Raw genomic sequence first — 18,861 nt, forward strand, 5'->3', positions numbered from 1 at the left:
TTCTCTTCATCTGTGCATAACCTACTGTTATCATTCTAGAATTTTAAACTTACTTTCTTATATATATTCTGGTTTTCTGATGGCATTCTCCATCTTTTCTCTATTTTCTAGAGCATATTTCATTGTTTTAAAGCCCATGTTTGAGAGGTTCAATATCTAGGTCTCATAAATCTCTATTACCATGTTATTTCTTTTACTTTTGGTCCTGTCTCTTAATACAACTGGCATTTTTAATGAAAGGTGGGCATTAGAATTAAAAATTTGTAAACTACCTAGCTGAACTTCCACTTCTAGAAAGTATTAGAATAGGGGCAGTAAACTTAACCCAAACATGGGCTGAGTTGTGTTGAGGCTGGATTTCAGTCTTTGTAAGGCCGGACCTATTCCTAACTTGGTTTTGCTCCTAAAATGTAATCCTTTAGGGGTAAAGCTGAAAGCCTGGGTATTTACCAGGAACCCTCTTCCTAGGAAGACCCAGAACGCTAACAGTTATCTCTTAACACCATGAGCCTGCCAAAAGCTCTGTTTGGCTCTACAAAATTTTGTGGTAGTATGTCTTGACCTCTCAGTTTCTCTTGACTTCTGTCACTTAGGAATTATCAAAAGCCTTGAGGGAATAAGCAACTCGCGTTACCAGGCTCATGTCTCTGTGGTCCCTCCAGTCTGGGGCCTCACGTCCTCAATGTCTTTGTGGCACTGATCCAGTTTTTGTCTTCCCAGATTGCTGAAAGTCCCGCTCACATGCTTTGCTTCAGTTCAGTCGCTCAGTCGCTCTTGCCTCCCTTGTCAAAGATAAGGTGTCCATAGGTGCATGGATTTATCTCTGGGCTTTCTATTTTGTTCCATTGATCTATATTTCTGTCTTTGTGCCAGTACCATACTGTCTTGATCACTATAGCTTTGTAGTATAGTCTGAAGTCAGGCAGGTTGATTCCTCCAGTTCCATTCTTCTTTCTCAAGATTGCTTTGGCTTTTCAAAGTTTTTTGTATTTCCATACAAATTGTGAAATTATTTGTTCTAGTTCTGTGAAAAATACCATTGGTAGCTCGATAGGGATTGGACTGAATCTATAGATTGCCTTGGGTAGTATACTCATTTTCACTATATTGATTCTTCCGATCAGTGAACATGGAATATTCTCCATCTATTTGTGTCATCTTTGATTCTTTCATCAGTGTTTTATAGTTTTCTATATATAGGTCTTTTGTTTATTTAGGTAGATTTATTCCTAAATATTTTATTCTTTTCATTGCAATGGTGAATGGAATTGTTTCCTTAATTTCTCTTTCTGTTTTCTCATTGTTAGTGTATAGGAATGCAAGGGATTTCTGTGTGTTGATTTTATATCCTGCAACTTTATTATATTCATTGATTAGCTCTAGTAATTTTCTGGTGGAGTCTTTAGGGTTTCCAATGTGGAAAAGAAGAATCCTTTTTCTTCTCTGATTGCTGTGGCTAAAACTTTCAAATCTATGTTAAATAGTAGTGGTGAGAGTGGGTACCTTTGTCTTGTTCCTGATTTTAGGGGAAATGCTTTCAATTTTTCACCATTGAGGATAATATTTGCTATGGGTTCATCATATATGGCTTTTATTATGTTGAGGTATGTTCCTTCTATGCCTGCTTTCTGGAGGGTTTTTATCATAAATGGATGTTGAATTTTTTCAAAGGCTTTCTCTGCATCTATTGAGATAATCATATGGTTTTTATCTTTCAATTTGTTAATGTGGTGTATCACATTGATTGATTTGCAAATATTGAAGAATCCTTGCATCCCTGGGATAAAGCCCACTTGGTCATGATGTATGATCTTTTTGATACATATCCTGGTAGCTCTCCAAACAGTTGTGATTTTTTTTAATTCCCCTTTTCTTGTTTTTCTCAGTGAGAAGTCAGCTCTGCTTCAAGAGAGCTTGCAATTCTAGGGCCCTTTCAGCTTCTGTGCCTTTTCACATGCTGTTGCATTGTCCTTCTTCCTTCAAGACTCAATAAATGATCACTTTCCCTTGAAATCTTCCCTGTGACTTCTTCTGTTCCCCTGCCATCCAAATGGCATTACCATCCTCCTAGTGCCGATGCAGGAGACATAAGAGACATGATTTTGATCCCTGGGTCGGGATGATCCCCTGGAGAAGGAAATGGCAATCCATTTCTGTATTCTTGACTGGGAAATCCTATGGACAGAGAAGCCTGGTAGGCTACAGTCCATGGGATCACAAAGAGTTGGACACAACTGAGTGACTAAGTGCACACACACACACACACACATACACAGAGCTTGGAATGATTTGCCAATGAAGAATTCCATTCCAGAAATCCACAATATTCTACCAACAGTAATATTATACTTGTCCAATGGTATATATATAAATGTTAAATGCATCAATAACAGCTAAGAATCAGGACACAAATCATCTTTCGATTGTAGCATCTCTTGAAAAACCTGAAGATGTGGATTCACCAGGCTTAAATTCTACATAACAACAACTGGCTGCATAACAGCTATTTCCCTTTCATGGGGCAATGGCTCTCCAGTTCTCAGTCCCCAGCAGTCTCCATGGTTGTACTTACATTACCAAACTCATCTGAATTACAACATCACTGACTGAATGGACATGAATTTGAGCAAACTCTGGGAGATAGTGAAGGACAGAGGAGGTTGGGGTGCTACAGTCCATGGGGTCACAAAGAGTTGGACATAACTTAGCGGCTGAGCAACGACAACAATTGGCATTTGAGTTTGTGATCCTTGGTCTATGCGTGTGCCCTACCCATCAGTCTAACTCCTTATGAATAGACATGGTAAAATCATCTCTCTCCCAATACCTGTCACATTCCTGGAATGCCAGAGAAGTCAGACCATATTTGTAGACATATCTCTACAAGAATGCTATACTTTTAGAACTGTAAAATTATTCTGTAGAATACTATAATGGTGGATATATGGCATTATATATTTATCAAAACCTACAAGACTGTACTACATAGAGTGAACTCTAATGTAAACTACAGGTTTTAGTTTAAAATAATATATCAATCCTGGTTTGTCCATTGCAACAAATATACCATACCAAGTCAAGATGTTAAAATAGGTGACATTGTGAAGGTGGAATGCATAGGAACTCTATTTTCTGTACAATTTTTCCATAACCTTAACTGTTCTAAAAGTAGCCTCCGTTAGAAAAATAAATACAAATGCGACCTATGAGAGTGACATATGCAGTATGATAAGTTTCTCCCGCAGGATTCAGGTCAGGCAACAAGAGCAGAAATAGGACACCCACCTGTCCCACGACTTTCAGGGCAGCAGGGAAAGAAGCCTTTCCTGTCTGGGGTTGTGGGTAAGGAATGACTCAGACACACAAGATGGTGGCTGGTCTGCTTTATGCACTCTTGATCAGGGATACAGAGAAAGCTAGGATGATCCCAAAATAGCCCCAAAAAGGCCAACAGAAGAACAGCAACTAGAACCTGTTTCCCACTGTCTGGGACCTAGTTCCACCCAACTCCACCATGAAATGGAGGATTTTCCAGGTCTGATATTTTGTCTCATGTTTTATATTCAGTGTAATAGGGGATTTTGCCTGCAACCAATCTGTCCGGTCCTCCCAAAGTGCAAAGCAATTTCTTCAATAACCCTCTATCCTTTTCTGAATCTGTGTTACTTCTCGCAACGGAGAGGGGAAGAGAGAAGCAAAGGCTTGTAGACTGTAAGCTCCACAAGAGCAGGGAACAGAGTTGTTCATTCACTGATGTACTCATAGTAGACACTTCACTGATAGTTATTGAGTGAGTAAAGAATCCTTCAAGAATGCAGCTTCAAATCACAAAATGGCCGATTGCAGCAATGGGGCCTGTATTGTGGAGGGTTATCTTATAGGGCACTCTTCAATCAAACATGCAGGTATTTCCAAGACCCATCCACATCCGTGCATCCTCTGCCCCTCGCCCCCTACCTTTCTTCGGGCTGCATGGCTGCATGGCTGCGGGCATGCTCAATGAGCCCCCTGCTGGAAGCAGTGGGCACTGCAAGGTAACCCATTGCTCTTGGCTGTTCTGGCCGTGGGAGGTCAGTTCCAGCTCTGCTAGGAAGAGACCTCTTCACATACGTTGCGCTGGATGGTGACCTGGACACCCGCAGAGCAGGCTTTCCATGGAAAATAAAAGTATATTTTGCTTGTTTGATGAACAGTTTTGGTAAAATGTTTTCTTACTTTTTCCTAGACATCGCCTGGTGGTATTACCAGTATCAGAGAGGTAAAAAAAGTTTAACTTGACTGCTTTGGTTACATTACTTTCAGTGGGAGTGCTTCTTAATCAAGGATGTATTTTGTCATTACTCTTTTCACACAGACCAAATTTCTGTGTCCCGTCAGCAAACTTCTTTTAAATAGAAACAGTTGAAAACATTCTTGTAGAGACAAGTTATAGGAAAATTTTGCTTCCCCTAAAGAAAGTGATGTTTTCCTCTCACAGACTATAAGATACATGTGAAAGCTCAGAGCCAATTTGTGGCTCAAGTGTAGTAACTGCTTGGAACAAATGACCTGAATTTCTGTGTTCTCTTTTTCCCTGTGGTCTCAACCTCCTAATCTAATTAATATTTTCCAAGGCAGTTTTTCTTATTACTTTATCTCTTTTTGTTTTATTATATGTGTTTCATATAATCAACTTCAAACCCTTTGTGAAACAAAGCAAAACGTGTTTAAATAAACAAATGGTGAGGAAGAGAGAAGGTGGTCGTCTGGGTGTTATGAGATCGGTGAAAGGTAGGTGGGTGGCAGGGTAAGTGGGTAGAGATCAGGAACCAAAACCTCAGATGCCTGCAGGAACAGGCAGAGAGAAGAAATGAAGTCATGCAGAGGAAGACAGAGGGCGCACTAGAGGTTTTCATGGCTCGAGGGGCCGGCCCCTGCTCAGCTCTGATAAACTGCTGCCAACGTGGTCAGGGAATCTCAGTTTCCAAGAGAAACTAGAAATCCAAACTTGTGCCTGAATCTCTCATCTTTAAATATTGGAAATTCCCAACAAAATACATTTTCTAGGCCAAACAAGACCTGTCTTTGAACTCTGTTCAAGCTAAGGACCAACTCATTTTGCAACCTTAAAGCTAGATGGTTGGTACAAAATCCAATCCAGAAAATATTTTCCAGTCCAAGGAGAAGGAAATGGAAATGGCCATGGTCTTTCATCCTGTCGTGGTTGTGAACCTAACAGAGGAGACCCCTTACCAGGGAGGAGACCACAGACTGCTCATAGTGTAAGCGCCTCACTCTTACATGGGCAGAGAGCTTGCCAAAAGCAGAACTACTGCGAAGCTGGTTACAAACCAAATTGCAGCTTGTGCTGGAGGGAAGCAGAAGCCATTGGAGAGGCACATGGAAGCCAGATCTGCCTGGATTGGCCGGATTTGAGGTCCAGTTCTGTCTCCAACTGACTGTGTGAGCCAGGACTCAGGCAAAGGCAGAGGCGACAGAGTGTGGAGAACTTCTGCGCTAGAAGTCCTCAACGTGGGCTCCAAGTGTTTGAAAGAGACGGGAGCTCAGGGAATGTGAGTTAGGTGCATTTTCTTTTTCTGAGAGGGCCTATAGATTTCATCCAAACTCAGAAGAGCCTGTGGCCCCGAAACATTAAAGCCCACATAATCTGAATCATCTTCTCCAAACTTGCCTTCAGTCTGAGAACTACCTGTATAACATCTACACTCATTAGATGTTATTCTGGTACTCTATCTTTCTTTAACTACCCCCAGCGTTGGATTGTTCATCCCTTTTTAAGGTTCTTATAGTTAGAAAAACTCTTGATCTTTTAGGACACTCATCTTCCTAATATTCTGATGGAGAAGGTAATGTTCCCCACTCCCCACCACACACAGGTTGTAACGGGACAGTGGGCATGAAAACATTTTACAGGACAAAGGCAATTTACAAACAAAAGATATTCTGATTTATTATTGCTTTGTGGTTATCCCCATTGTATTCGGTCTCTGGGTTAATTTTTATCTTTTTGATTCAAATTCAACCTGACTTTGTAACTGGCTCATCATTATTTTTAATAACAAAAATAGTAATACCAAGTAGCACTTGGCCTCAGAAACTTTTAACCTCAGAAGAAACTATCAAGGAGGTCCCATCTATTCATTCTGTTTCCTTTTCCTCCAATCAGGGTGCTGGACCATCCTCCTTCCTTTAGTGGGACCACTTGGACAGCACTCAGAGGCTCCCCAGGGGAAAACAGGAATGTGAAAACCTCCACAGCTCCTTCCAAGGTTGCTTTGGAATATAGCTACAGTGGCCAGAACCATGAACCTTACAGAGAAAAAGAAGGGGCAGCTGGTGTGAAGGAAAGAATGCTTAGAGTATGGGCGCCCCCATAAAGATTGCTCTAGGTTTAAACAAATTAGTGTTGTATGTTCCCAAATCATGACCATGAGGGTCATAATCAGCACATTTTTATAAAGGAATAGGTTAAAATTGAAAACAGAGGACAGTTCCCATTAGTGAGAAAATGTATTATTTCATGAAACCTTTGGTTCAAAACATTTTACAAAATTGTTCCTTTATGTATATGGATTGTGATGTAAATTGTAATTCTTACAATGAAAAAAAATTAAGAACCACTGGTTAAGCCCCTAACACTCACCATGCCAGTGATTTACCAGCTCTAGCATCTTGAATCCCAAGTACATAAATTTTCTTCAGTAACGGATGTGATCACAATCTGACAATTAGAGGGTGATGAAAAAGCCAAACAAAAGCTTGGCAGTCAATATCCAAATATTCAGATATTATAGAATCTCTTTGATATGGAAAATTGACCCTGCTGGTCAGCCAGCAAACAAACCAGTTCTGTCTTAATGAAGTGAGTTTAATATTTGATATATCTATAATTATTTAGTGCATTTTTAATGAAAGAGATGGTAAGCAAGTGCAGTTTCTGAGTCAGAGTCTCTCAAACTTCTGCAAAGGAATTTCCCTGAGCTTGTGAAGAATCTGATCATAGTCAATACTGAAAAGAGAAGTCTTTTAAGCTTCTGGATAAGACAGACTTGAAAAGGTATACTAGGTGACTTCAAAAATACATTAGTTCTTCCAAAAATATTTTCCTGTCTTCCTTGTTTACCTTTTAATATAACTTTCACCTCTTTTCACTGTTAAATTTCTGTGCATTTTTAAAATAAAGTTGCTACTAAAATCTAATGTTAGAAGATTTAAACCAACAACTTGTTTTCTATTTTTAAATGAGTTAAAAATATATGGGAGAATTCTGAATTATACTTATGTGGGATTATTTGTTTGAGAATGCTACAGTGTTTCATAATTGCTACTTAACTTGTTAGCTGGTAACATAACAATAATTAATGGCTCTATTCAAATTATAAGGAAATTGGCCACTGGCAGCTATTTTGTGCAAACAAAGTGTCATTTATATTGAGTAATATGCTCTGATCCCTGTGGGATAAGATGACGTGTGTTCCCTAGCACATAAAAAAGATAACAATTGGAAATTGTCACCGAGTTCTTCTGCCTCTCCCTTGGAACTCTACCCCAATGTCCATTACCTCAGAGAAGATATAAACTGACTTTGATGGATTCCTTTTTCATTGGGGTCATTGTCTCAAAAGGAAAAGTGATAATTGCAGGAAGAATCTGATGCAAAGAGACTGACACTAGCTACGGAAATGCATGTACCCATCCTATCCTCTCAGACAGAAACTCAGCCTATCCTCACCCTCCGTCATCATGGGATATGATGGTGTGTGTACATTTCCAGAAGCCTGCCCATCTCATCCCTACTCTTGCCAGTTCAGATTTACAGTTACTCAATACTTGGACTTGGTGATGCCTGCCTGACAACGACGGGCAGGAAGGCTAGATGGCAATTGATTCTTGATTGAAGTAAATTTGTAGAAAGCATTCTGGTAGGTCCCAAAGGAAAACACTTCTATGGTGGTAAAGCGAAGTGAAATGAAAGATGCTCAGTCGTGTCCGACTCTTTGCGACCCTATGGACTATGGAATTCTCCAGGCCAGAATACTGGAGCGGGTAGCCTTCCCTTCTCCAGGGGATCTTCCCAATCCAGGGATTGAACCCAGGTCTCCCACACTTCAGGTGGATTCTTTACCAGCTGAGCCACCAGGGAAGCCCAGTGGTGATGGTAAAACGTTCAAAGTTCCGCTTATTTGGATTTTGTGATCCTTCAATAGGAGATGGACAGAGCAATAGGATGCTTTAAATGACTAAAGCTTCCTAAATAATAGTGCAAAACTATTGCACCCTAGTACACGTAAACAGTTGTTTGTAGAGCCCTTCAAATGCTTCCAAAGTTTTCATTTATGTAAAGTAGCTCCCATTTAAGTTACTTTCCTATCATTTAAGGATGTCTGTTAGATATTACAATACTGGAAAGTGGTTTCATATTTTTAAATTAATATTTAACATGCTATAATTTGTACTTTTTGCCAAATCAAGCTAGCCTACCTCTAGTTTCCCAGATGGTAAGACTTTACTCTATGGTTTTTTAGTAGATTTGTCTCTGTTTGCTGTTCGGAGGATGTTAATCCATCTGCTCACTTACCTGTGTCTCTGGAATATTCAGATGAGCAGTGGAATATTCAGTGGGCAGCAAATTGAATATACAAAACAGATATTTTGAAAGACAAGGAAATGTTTTTGTATGGACTTATTTTTAGCACTTGGAACACACATTCCTGGGCTGAAGCTCCCTCCATAGATGGTGTCTAACACACCTGGAGTGATGGACTGATGGTGAGATAGAAAGCGACTGAATAGAGAGGTGGGGCTCAAGGCAAGAAGGTCATCTGCAGTGTGACACCCCCAGCCCATGACCCTATGTCCTGGTCACCACACCCCCCTTCTGACAACCCGGGCTACAGTCTGACAAGTGACCACCAAGGTGAGCCACCCCAATGCCATCTCTTCTGGTTCCAGATAAGATTGAAGACGAGCTGGAGATGACCATGGTTTGCCATCGGCCTGAGGGGCTGGAGCAGCTGGAGGCACAGACCAACTTCACCAAGAGGGAGCTGCAAGTCCTTTATCGAGGTTTCAAAAATGTAAGACCTACACGGCTTCTGAAGGCCCAGGAGGATTTCCCACCTGGGACTCCGCTCTCTCAAATGCCAAAGGGACCCCTCCAAGAGATTTTTGCATATATGTAAGGAAGGCCATTCTATAAAGGAGTCAGGAGAGCACGGTTGCTCACCAGCTAGAGAGAAAGGTGCCAAACAAGAAAGAGGCAGTCTCGGTGGACGGGAAGCCGGCCGGTGGCCCAGACCTGGCAGGGTGGCACAGCTTCGGCCTAGATACTCACCTCAGGATAGCTCATCACACCATCAGGGTCATTAGTGTCCCAGAAATGTGGGGATTTAGGTCTGCTGCTAACCCAGCTCACCATCATGATTTCATATATTTAACTTCCTGAGAGCCTGGCTGGGAAGGTACTGGTAGCCCTATTTTACATTCTCATGGTAAGGACATTGAGAATCAGGGCTGAGTCACTCAAAGTCACAAAGCATAGGAGGGGCTGAGCCAGGATCCAAACCCAGGTCTTTCTGTTAAAAATCCCACAGCCCAGACTCCCACCTCACAGTGCCTGTTCTCTGATAACATCTCACCATTTTGCAAAGCAGCTTCAGTCCTAAAGTAGAACTTCCAGCCACTCTCCTTGGAGTCAGGGAAGTGCACAGGTGGTTACCCGGTCCCCACCCACCAGGGCTCATGAGGACCCCCAAAGCTGTCAGCCTCCCCCACTGACTCCATCTCCCTCACACAGGAGTGCCCCAGCGGTGTGGTCAATGAAGAGACATTCAAGCAGATCTACGCTCAGTTTTTCCCTCATGGAGGTGAGTCCGGTCTTGAAAGAGACCCCTCACAGCTCCCTCTCTGCTCCCGCCTCCCTCTCTGCTCCCGCCTCCTTCTCTGCTCCCTCTGGCTCCCTCTCTGCTCCCTCCATCATGCTTCCTTCCTCCAGGGCCACAGGGCCTTGTTGTCTGCCTCCACCTCAGGGCTGGGGAGAGCTCAGAGCAGCGTTCCTCCCTTACTGCAAGATGTGGAATCCACTAAAGCTTTAGCAGAAAAGAGCTCTGAAAATGGACCTTCTCCCAGAGATGGTAGTGATAAAGCAGTATCATAAAGTCTCTAGAAAGCTGGTATGGTTATGGGAGAATGGGGCCTCTGAGTCTCAGAGAGGCTAAGCAGCTCACTGCAGATCACACAGCTAGAGAGCGGCAGACCAGGATTGGACCCCAGAGTGTCCATCCAAAGCTCTGCTGTGTTAGGCCCACCTCCCACTGCGCCGTGCTCCATCTTTCCCTTAAAACGGCTGAGACAAGGTGGAATTTTGAAAAAGAACTTTAGTAAATACCAGAAGCTATAAAAATAAAGAATCGAAAAAGATGCAAGGTGAATAAAATCGTGCTTATAAATAAGGTTAGCCTGTGTGCCAGGCTCACAGGCGCTCTGCCACCCTGCCTGACTCCTGCGGGCACCCGCTCTGGCCCCGGGGTCTGGGGCATCAGAGGCTTCCCATGGCTTCCGTGTGTCACATGTCAACTTACTTCCTGCCCAGGAGCCATCTCCTGCAGGACCCCTTCCTCGGGGGCCAATGAAACAGAGATCCAAGTGTCCCAGACACTTTTCCGGCTCTATTTCTCATACGCCTCCCTCAGCAGCAGACAGGCGCCTTCTCAGGTGTGAGTTCCAGTGCAGAGCTCCTCCCCCAGCTGGGGACAGTTTTGCCCCATGCAGGCCCCACACCCACTATCTGTGGAGTCCTGTTGAGCCACTCTTTACTGAGTTTTGACTATGTGGCAAACAACGATGGTTCTAATGATATGACTATGTGAAGAGTTAAACAGTGTGCAGAGATGGGAAGGTGAAGCTCAGAGAGGTTGCATTACATTCCTGCAGTCACACAGCGAGGTAGTGATGGAACTGCTCTGAGTCCAGGTCTAACTGACCCTTAGTGGGTGCGCAGTCCATGGCACTGTGCTGCCCCGGAAGAACATCTTCTCCACACAGGACCAAGTCCTTCATCCAGCAAGAACTGTACTCAGACACAGGAGCGTCTCTCCAGGGATGGCTAGACTTAGGGACGAAACCTGTCTTAGCTTTTGCTAGAACTTCCCCCCTAGACCCCAGGAAAACCAGACAGGTCTCAGGTCACAGCAGTGGCTTTTCCCACTCGGCAGTCTTTTCCTTCTTATCGCCCCAGCATCACCCTCTCCTCTTTCTTATTGCTTTTCCTTCTTATCGCCCCAGCATCACCCTCTCCTCTTTCTTATTGCTTTTAAGTGATCTCCCTCCCTTGTGCGGGGTCCCTGTTCCCATCACCTGCCTCTCCTTCTGTGTCTTGCAGATGCCAGCATGTATGCCCATTACCTCTTCCATGCCTTCGACACCACGCAGACAGGCTCTGTGAAGTTTGAGGTATGTTTGTCTCTCAGAGGCCCCAGGGCCCCAACAACTCTTCCTTTAAATGATGGGCATATTGGGAGGAGTGGATCATTCAGTGCTTAAGTTCTATACCATTTAAGAAGGATTTTCTGAAGACAGAAGAAACAACTGTCTTCCAAGAACTCAGGGCCTCAGGGACTGACCGTCTAATGGCTCACATGTGCACCGAGCTGACCAGCGCTGCACTTAGCGCTCTACACCTGTTAACTCATTTAACCCTCACAACAACCCTAACAAGGTAGGGTTCTACTATATATTACCAGTCTACAGAAGAGGAAAGTAAGATAATGAGAGACAGAGTGGCTTTCCCAAGGTCAGACAGTAAGAGGCAAAGGAGGGCTTTGAACTCGGGTGGTATGTTTCCAGAGTCCACACTCTTAACCGCCAGAGGATGCCCCCACTTGTACGGTAATTACAGCCCTGGGGTAAGGCGACAGCCGATGTCAGCACACGCTGACTTCCCTTCTTCCTCCAGAAGCTCCTTCCCCAGTATGGGGCAAGGTAGGCAGTGGAATGTGGGTGGCGTACTGTGCTGAGCTTGGCCACATCCTTCAGGAAACAGGACCTGGGCAATACCATTCTGTAAAGACAGTCACGGAGTCTGACCCCCAGACAGAGCGCCGCCCCACCCAGTGGCTCGCTGCTTAATGTCTCATGCCTCTTCCACTTCTCAGGACTTTGTAACTGCTCTGTCAATTTTACTGAGAGGAACCGTCCATGAGAAACTAAGATGGACATTTAATTTGTATGACATCAATAAAGACGGATACATAAACAAAGAGGTAAGTGAGCTGAGGCTAGGAGCACGAGAGAGCTAATCAGAGAGGAAATAGCCCCAGTCATGGAGAAGGCAATGGCACCCCACTCCAGTACTCTTGCCTGGAAAATCCCATGGACGGAGGAGCCTGGTAGGCTGCAGTCCATGGGGTTGCTACAAGTCGGACATGACTGAGTGACTTCACTTTCACTTTTCGCTTTCATGCATTGGAGAAGGAAATGCCAACCCATTCCAGTGTTCTTGCCTGGAGAATACCAGGGACGGGGAAGCCTGGTGGGCTGCCGTCTATGGAGTCGCACACAGTCATGACTGGCGCTGCTGCTGCTGCTGCTGCTAAGTCGCTTCAGTCGTGTCCAACTCTGTGCAACCCCATGAATCGCAGCATGCCAGGCCTCCCTGTCCATCACCAACTCCCGGAGTTCACTCAGACTCATGTCCATCGAGTCAGTGATGCCATCCAGCCATCTCATCCTCTGTCATCCCCTTCTCCTCCTGCCCCCAATCCCTCCCAGCATCAGAGTCTTTTCCAATGAGTCAACTCTTCGCATGAGGTGGCCAAAGTACTGGAGTTTCAGCTTTAGCATCATTCCTTCCAAAGAAATCCCAGGGCTGATCTCCTTCAGAATGGACTGGTTGGATCTCCTTGCAGTCCAAGGGACTCTCAAGAGTCTTCTCCAACACCACAGTTCAAAAGCATCAATTCTTCGGCGCTCAGCCTTCTTCACAGTCCAACTCTCACATCCATACGTGACCACAGGAAAAGCCATAGCCTTGACTAGACGGAACTTTGTTGGCAAAGTAATGTCTCTGCTTTTGAATATGCTATCTAGGTTGGTCATAACTTTCCTTCCAGGAGTAAGCGTCTTTTAATTTCATGGCTGCAATCACCATCTGCAGTCATTTTGGAGCCCAGAAAAATAAAGTCTGACACTCTTTCCACTGTTTCCCCATCTATTTCCCATGAAGTGATGGGACCAGATGCCATGATCTTCATTTTCTGAATGTTGAGCTTTAAGCCAACTTTTTCACTCTCCTCTTTCACTTTCATCAAGAGGCTTTTTAGTTCCTCTTCACTTTCTGCCATAAGGGTGGTGTCATCTGCATATCTGAGGTTATTGATATTTCTCCCGGCAATCTTGATTCCAGCTTGTGTTTCTTCCAGTCCAGCATTTCTCATGATGTACTCTGCATATAAGTTAAATAAGCAGGGTGACAATATACAGCCTTGATGTACTCCTTTTCCTATTTGGAACCAGTCTGTTGTTCCATGTCCAGTTCTAACTGTTGCTTCCTGACCTGCATACAAATTTCTCAAGAGGCAGATCAGGTGGTCTGGTATTCCCATCTCTTTCAGAATTTTCCACAGTTTATTGTGATCCACACAGCCAAAGGCTTTGGCATAGTCAATAAAGCAGAAATAGATGTTTTTCTGGAACTCTCTTGCTTTTTCCATGATCCAGCAGATATTGGCAATTTGATCTCTGGTTCCTCTGCCTTTTCTAAAACCAGCTTGAACATCAGGAAGTTCACGATTCACATATTGCTGAAGGCTGGCTTGGAGAATTTTGAGCATTACTTTACTAGCATGTGAGATGAGTGCAATTGTGTGGTAGTTTGAGCATTCTTTGGCATTGCTTTTCTTTGGAATTGGAATGAAAACTGACCTTTTCCAGTCCTGTGGCCACTGCTGAGTTTTCCAAATTTGCTGGCATATTGAGTGAAGCACTTTCACAGCATCATCTTTCAGGATTTAAAATAGCTCAACTGGAATTCCATCACCTCCACTAGCTTTGTTCGTAGTGATGCTTTCTAAGGCCCACTTGACTTCACATTCCAGGATGTCTGGCTCTAGGTCAGTGATCACACCATCATGATTATCTGGGTCGTGAAGATCTTTTTTGTACAGTTCTTCTGTGTATTCTTGCCACCTCTTCTTAATATCTTCTGCTTCTGTTAGGTCCATACCATTTCTGTCCTTTATTGTGCCCATCTTTGCATGAAATGTTCCCTTGGTATCTCTAATTTTCTTGAAGAGATCTCTAGTCTTTCCCATTCTGTTGTTTTCCTCTATTTCTTTGCATTGATCGCTTAAGAAGGCTTTCTTATCTCTCCTTGCTATTCTTTGGAACTCTGCATTCAGATGCTTATATCTTTCTTTTGCACCTTTGCTTTTCGCTTCTCTTCTTTCCACAGCTATTTGTAAGGCCTCCCCAGACAGCCATTTTGCTTTTTTGCATTTCTTTTCCATGGAGATGGTCTTGATCCCTGTCTCCTGTACAATGTCATGAACCTCAGTCCATAGTTCATTAGGCACTCTATCTATCAGATCTAGTCCCTTAAATCTACTTCTCACTTCCACTGTAAAATCATAAGGGATTTGATTTAGGTCATACCTGTATGGTCTAGTGGTTTTCCCTACTTTCTTCAATTTCAGTCTGAATTTGGCAATAAGGAGTTCATGATCTGAGCCACAGTCAGCTCCTGGTCTTGTTTTTGCTGACTGTATAGAGCTTCTCCATCTTTGGCTGCAAAGAATATAATCAATCTGATTTCGGTGTTGACCATCTGGTGATGTCCATGTGTAGAGTCTTCTCTTGTGTTGTTGGAAGAGGGTGTTTGTTATGATCAGTGCATTTTCTTGGCAAAACTCTATTAGTCTTTGCCCTGCTTCATTCCGTATTCCAAGGCCAAATTTGCCTGTTACTCCAGGTGTGTCTTGACTTCCTACTTTTGCATTCCAGTCCCCTATAATGAAAAGGACATCTTTTTTGGGTGTTAGTTCTAAAAGGTCTTGTAGGTCTTCATAGAACCGTTCAACTTCAGCTTCTTCAGCGTTACTGGTTGGGCCATAGACTTGGATTACTGTGATATTGAATGGTTTGCCTTGGAAACGAACAGAGATCATTCTGTCGTTTTTGAGATTGCATCCAAGTACTGCATTTCGGACTCTTTTGTTGACCATGATGGCTACTCCATTTCTCCTAAGGGATTCTTGCCCACAGTAGTAGATATAATGGTCATCTGTGTTAAATTCACCCATTCCAGTCCATCTTAGTACGCTGATTCCTAGAATGTTGAAGGTCACTCTTGCCATCTCTTGTTTGACCACTTCCAATTTGCCTTGATTCATGGACCTGACATTCCAGGTTCCTATGCATTATTGCTCTTTACAGCATCGGACCTTACTTCTATCACCAGTCACATCCACAACTGGGTATTGTTTTTGCTTTGGCTCCATCCCTTCATTCTTTCTGGAGTTATTTCTCCACTGATCTCCAGTAGCATATTGGGCACCTACTGACCTGGGGAGTTTCTCTTTCAGTATCCTATCATTTTGCCTTTTCATACTGTTCATGGGGTTCTCAAGGCAAGAATACTGAGGTGGTTTGCCATTCCCTTCTCCAGTGGACCACATTCTGTCAGATCTCTCCACCATGACCCGCCCATCTTGGGTTGCCCCACGGGCATGGCTTAGTTTCATTGAGTTAGACAAGGCTGTGGTCCTAGTGTGATTAGATTGACTGGTTTTCTGTGAGTATGGTTTCAGTGTGTCTGCCCTCTGATGCCCTCTTGCAACACCTACCATCTTACTTGGGTTTCTCTTACCTTGGGCGTGGGGTATCTCTTCACGGCTACTCCAGCAAAGCGCAGCCTCTGCTCCTTACCTTGGATGAGGGGTATCTCCTCACCGCTGCCCTTCCTGACCTTCAACGTGGGATAGCTCCTCTAGGCCCTCCTGCGCCCGCACAGCCACGGCTCCTTGGACGTGGGGTTGGTCCTCCCAGCCGCCGTCCCTGGCCTCAGGCGTATCTCTAAATAACTCATCACAAATAATTTCTGAAGCTTCACTGCTGGATACCTTTACAGCCTCAAAGTAGATGTGGTACATAAATAGCGAGATACCCACAGGTCTATCTCAAAACTCACTTTGGTATCTACTGTATCCTGGAATCTCAGTCAAAGCTTGGATTTAGCATCTCATAGCATCCCACTTCCTGACTTCCTATGTGCCAGGTACAGTGTCCAGAGTTACAAATATCATCTCTAATCCTCACCTCAACCCTCCAATTTCCATTCCTCATTCATTCAGTCATGGATTTGCTCAACATATATTTGAGGGCTTGTTAGGTGTTCTTGGTGCTGAAGATAATGTGGTGAACTATCCCCAGAATGTGAAAAATTCTAATGTCCACTAACAGCAGATATGGTAAGAACTCCATTATATAATGGAATAACAAGTGGCCATGTAAAACCATGCAAAAGCAGTTAGATATAATTTTAAATTAGCATTATACATTCCATTTAAACATTATTTTTTACAGTAGGATGTATAATATTATCTCAATGTTGTAAGTAATTAAATGCTTCTATATATACTCAAATATATGATACTTTATGGAGAAGGAAATGGCAACCTACTCTATCATTCTTGCCTGGGAAATCCCATGAACAAAGGAGCCTGATGGGCTATAGTACATGTGGTCACTAACGAGTCGGACATGACTTAGCAATGAAAGAACAATAAAAGATAGTCTAAAATATTCAAATACTACTTTACAAAATATATTTTTAAAAAGAAAAAAAAAAGGACCCTAAAGTGAGCCTTATAACAAGATCTTCAACCTTCATTCAACCATTATTCCATCTCTAAATAATCTTACTAACTCCTGCTCCCCTTCTGTAATTTACAATATAGACAAAATTGTCCCCATTAAATATACATCAGACCTTTCTGGAAGCAGGATTAATAAAATTCTCCTTAAAAGAAAATAAAGTGTGGATAAGCAGCTTCCTAGAAAAGATAGCTGGACCTTCCCCTGGCAGTCATTTGGAAATAGTTTCATCAAAATCATAGCAAAGAAAATCCTGAGAGAGCAATCAAAATTTATCTTTAAGTCCTTTCTCTTATAAAAGTTATTCAGGAAACAAACCTATAGCCATATGGATGTTAAGGACTCATTAAAGCACACATTTTTAAATAAGCACATGGACAGGTATATATACCCTAGTTCTGTCCATTGTTAGGACCTAAGAGCAATGACACCCTGGTAGCAATGAGTACTGGCACCTCGACCCTGGCTTCTAAATACCATTCTCCAAGAAAAGCAACCAGTCCCCTTGTACTTGGTTGATTCCAGGCCTGGGAAAGAGAAAATGCAAGATGATCTTAGAGCATTTTACAGTGTCAAAAAAAAAAAAAAAAAGGGAGTACTATTAAAGAAAAAAGAGTGGTGAAGAGCATATCTGAAGGTCCTAGAAGCCAGCCTGAAGGAGTTCATAATAGCCAAAGCTATTAATATTATAATATGAGCAACAAATACAAATTTATATTTGGGATTATAATCTGCAAAATAAATACCCATGTTGTTCAGTCGCTTAGTCATGTCCGACTCTTTGTGACCCCACTGACTGCAGACCGCCAGGCTCTTCTGTCCATGGGATTCTCCAGACAAGAGTACCACAGTGGGTTGCCATGCCCTCTTCTAGGGGATCTTTGCGACACAGACGTAGAACCCGTGTCTCTTACATCTCCTGCTTTGACAGGGGGTTCTTTACCACTAGTGCCACCTGGAAATCCCAGGTCTCTGTAGACACTCCATCAAATATCCTGAAGACAAGGCTGCTTTCCTGCATTCGTTTTCCTCATCCTGAGTAGGGATCGAGGAAGTCCATGGAACACCATGCCTGGCCAGGGTAACCAGAAAAACGCCACGGGGCCACTTAACGGACATGGGGCTCCCAGCCCCTGCAGACACGGTGCCAGGTGCAGAGAATTTAGCAATGAAGGATGGAGCATGTGTCCTCAGAGCTCACAGTTTTGGGGAAACAGATCCACAGAGCAATAAGAACCGCTTACTTATTTTAATGAGTATGTACTGATCACTGTTCCATGTTACTGAAAGGTGGGAAAGAAAATATGAAAGGATTTGTAACATCTATCTGGCCCCATGGTAATTTTTGTCTTTGTAGAAAGGGATTTTTTGGTTACAAAGATAGAAAACCAACAACATCAATGGGCTTAAGTTGAGACCTTTCTTGTAAAGATATAGGTAATTTCTTAGAAAAGTCTTTTAAGAAATAAATAATTCTTGTTAAAGTGAAAAATATTACAGGTAGTTTAATGTAGCACATTTTAATCACCATTATAAAGTAGAAAGTTATTGGTCTCCCCCTATGCTACACCCATCTCTTCCTCTCTTTCATCTCCCTCCTGCAGCACTGTCTTAGGTCAAAATGGCCACACCGTCCTCTGCAGGAATGGTTGGCAGTGGGGAGACCCCAGAGGACGCTTTAGTGAATAGGGTAACCATTCTCAGACCCTGCCTTTCCAGGGCTTCTCTCGATCCCTGTTACTGTCTCTGTCTACTTCAACCACTTTTCTCAGAAAACACATGCGTGTGTGGGTACGTGTGTATGTATGTAAGCGCACGAGAAATTCCTCAGGGGAAAATCTGTGTCCTCCTCCATCTGCCGCCTCCCTTCTCCGCTTTCTATTCCTCTACCCTTGTCACTTCTCTACTTGCGCTCCCTTCCTCCCAGCATTTCTCTCATCTCCTCTACGCCGTCTGCTCCAGCCTACGCTTTACAGAAGTTCTTCCTATATT

General features: G+C 43.2%; 1 protein-coding gene across 8 annotated transcripts in view; it reads left to right on the forward strand.

Moving 5' to 3' along the window:
- KCNIP1 (potassium voltage-gated channel interacting protein 1) overlaps window positions 1–18,861 on the forward strand; it is a 403,298-nt gene that overhangs the window by 377,838 nt on the left and 6,599 nt on the right. For 2 of the 8 annotated variants that reach the window (XM_055554526.1, XM_055554528.1), the window contains exons 2-6: window positions 4,226–4,258; window positions 8,953–9,077; window positions 9,797–9,866; window positions 11,381–11,451; window positions 12,153–12,260. In XM_055554526.1, the coding sequence (XP_055410501.1) occupies window positions 4,226–4,258; window positions 8,953–9,077; window positions 9,797–9,866; window positions 11,381–11,451; window positions 12,153–12,260 (407 nt within the window). Of the gene's footprint in view, window positions 1–4,225; window positions 4,259–5,230; window positions 5,253–8,952; window positions 9,078–9,757; window positions 9,870–11,320; window positions 11,452–12,152; window positions 12,261–18,861 lie in introns of those variants that run through there. The other 6 variants (XM_055554527.1, XM_055554530.1, XM_055554532.1 and 3 more) reach the window with 5 other exon arrangements.

This window comes from Bubalus kerabau, chromosome 18 (genome assembly GCF_029407905.1).
Source record: "Bubalus kerabau isolate K-KA32 ecotype Philippines breed swamp buffalo chromosome 18, PCC_UOA_SB_1v2, whole genome shotgun sequence".
NCBI classification, from domain to species: domain Eukaryota; kingdom Metazoa; phylum Chordata; class Mammalia; order Artiodactyla; family Bovidae; genus Bubalus; species Bubalus kerabau.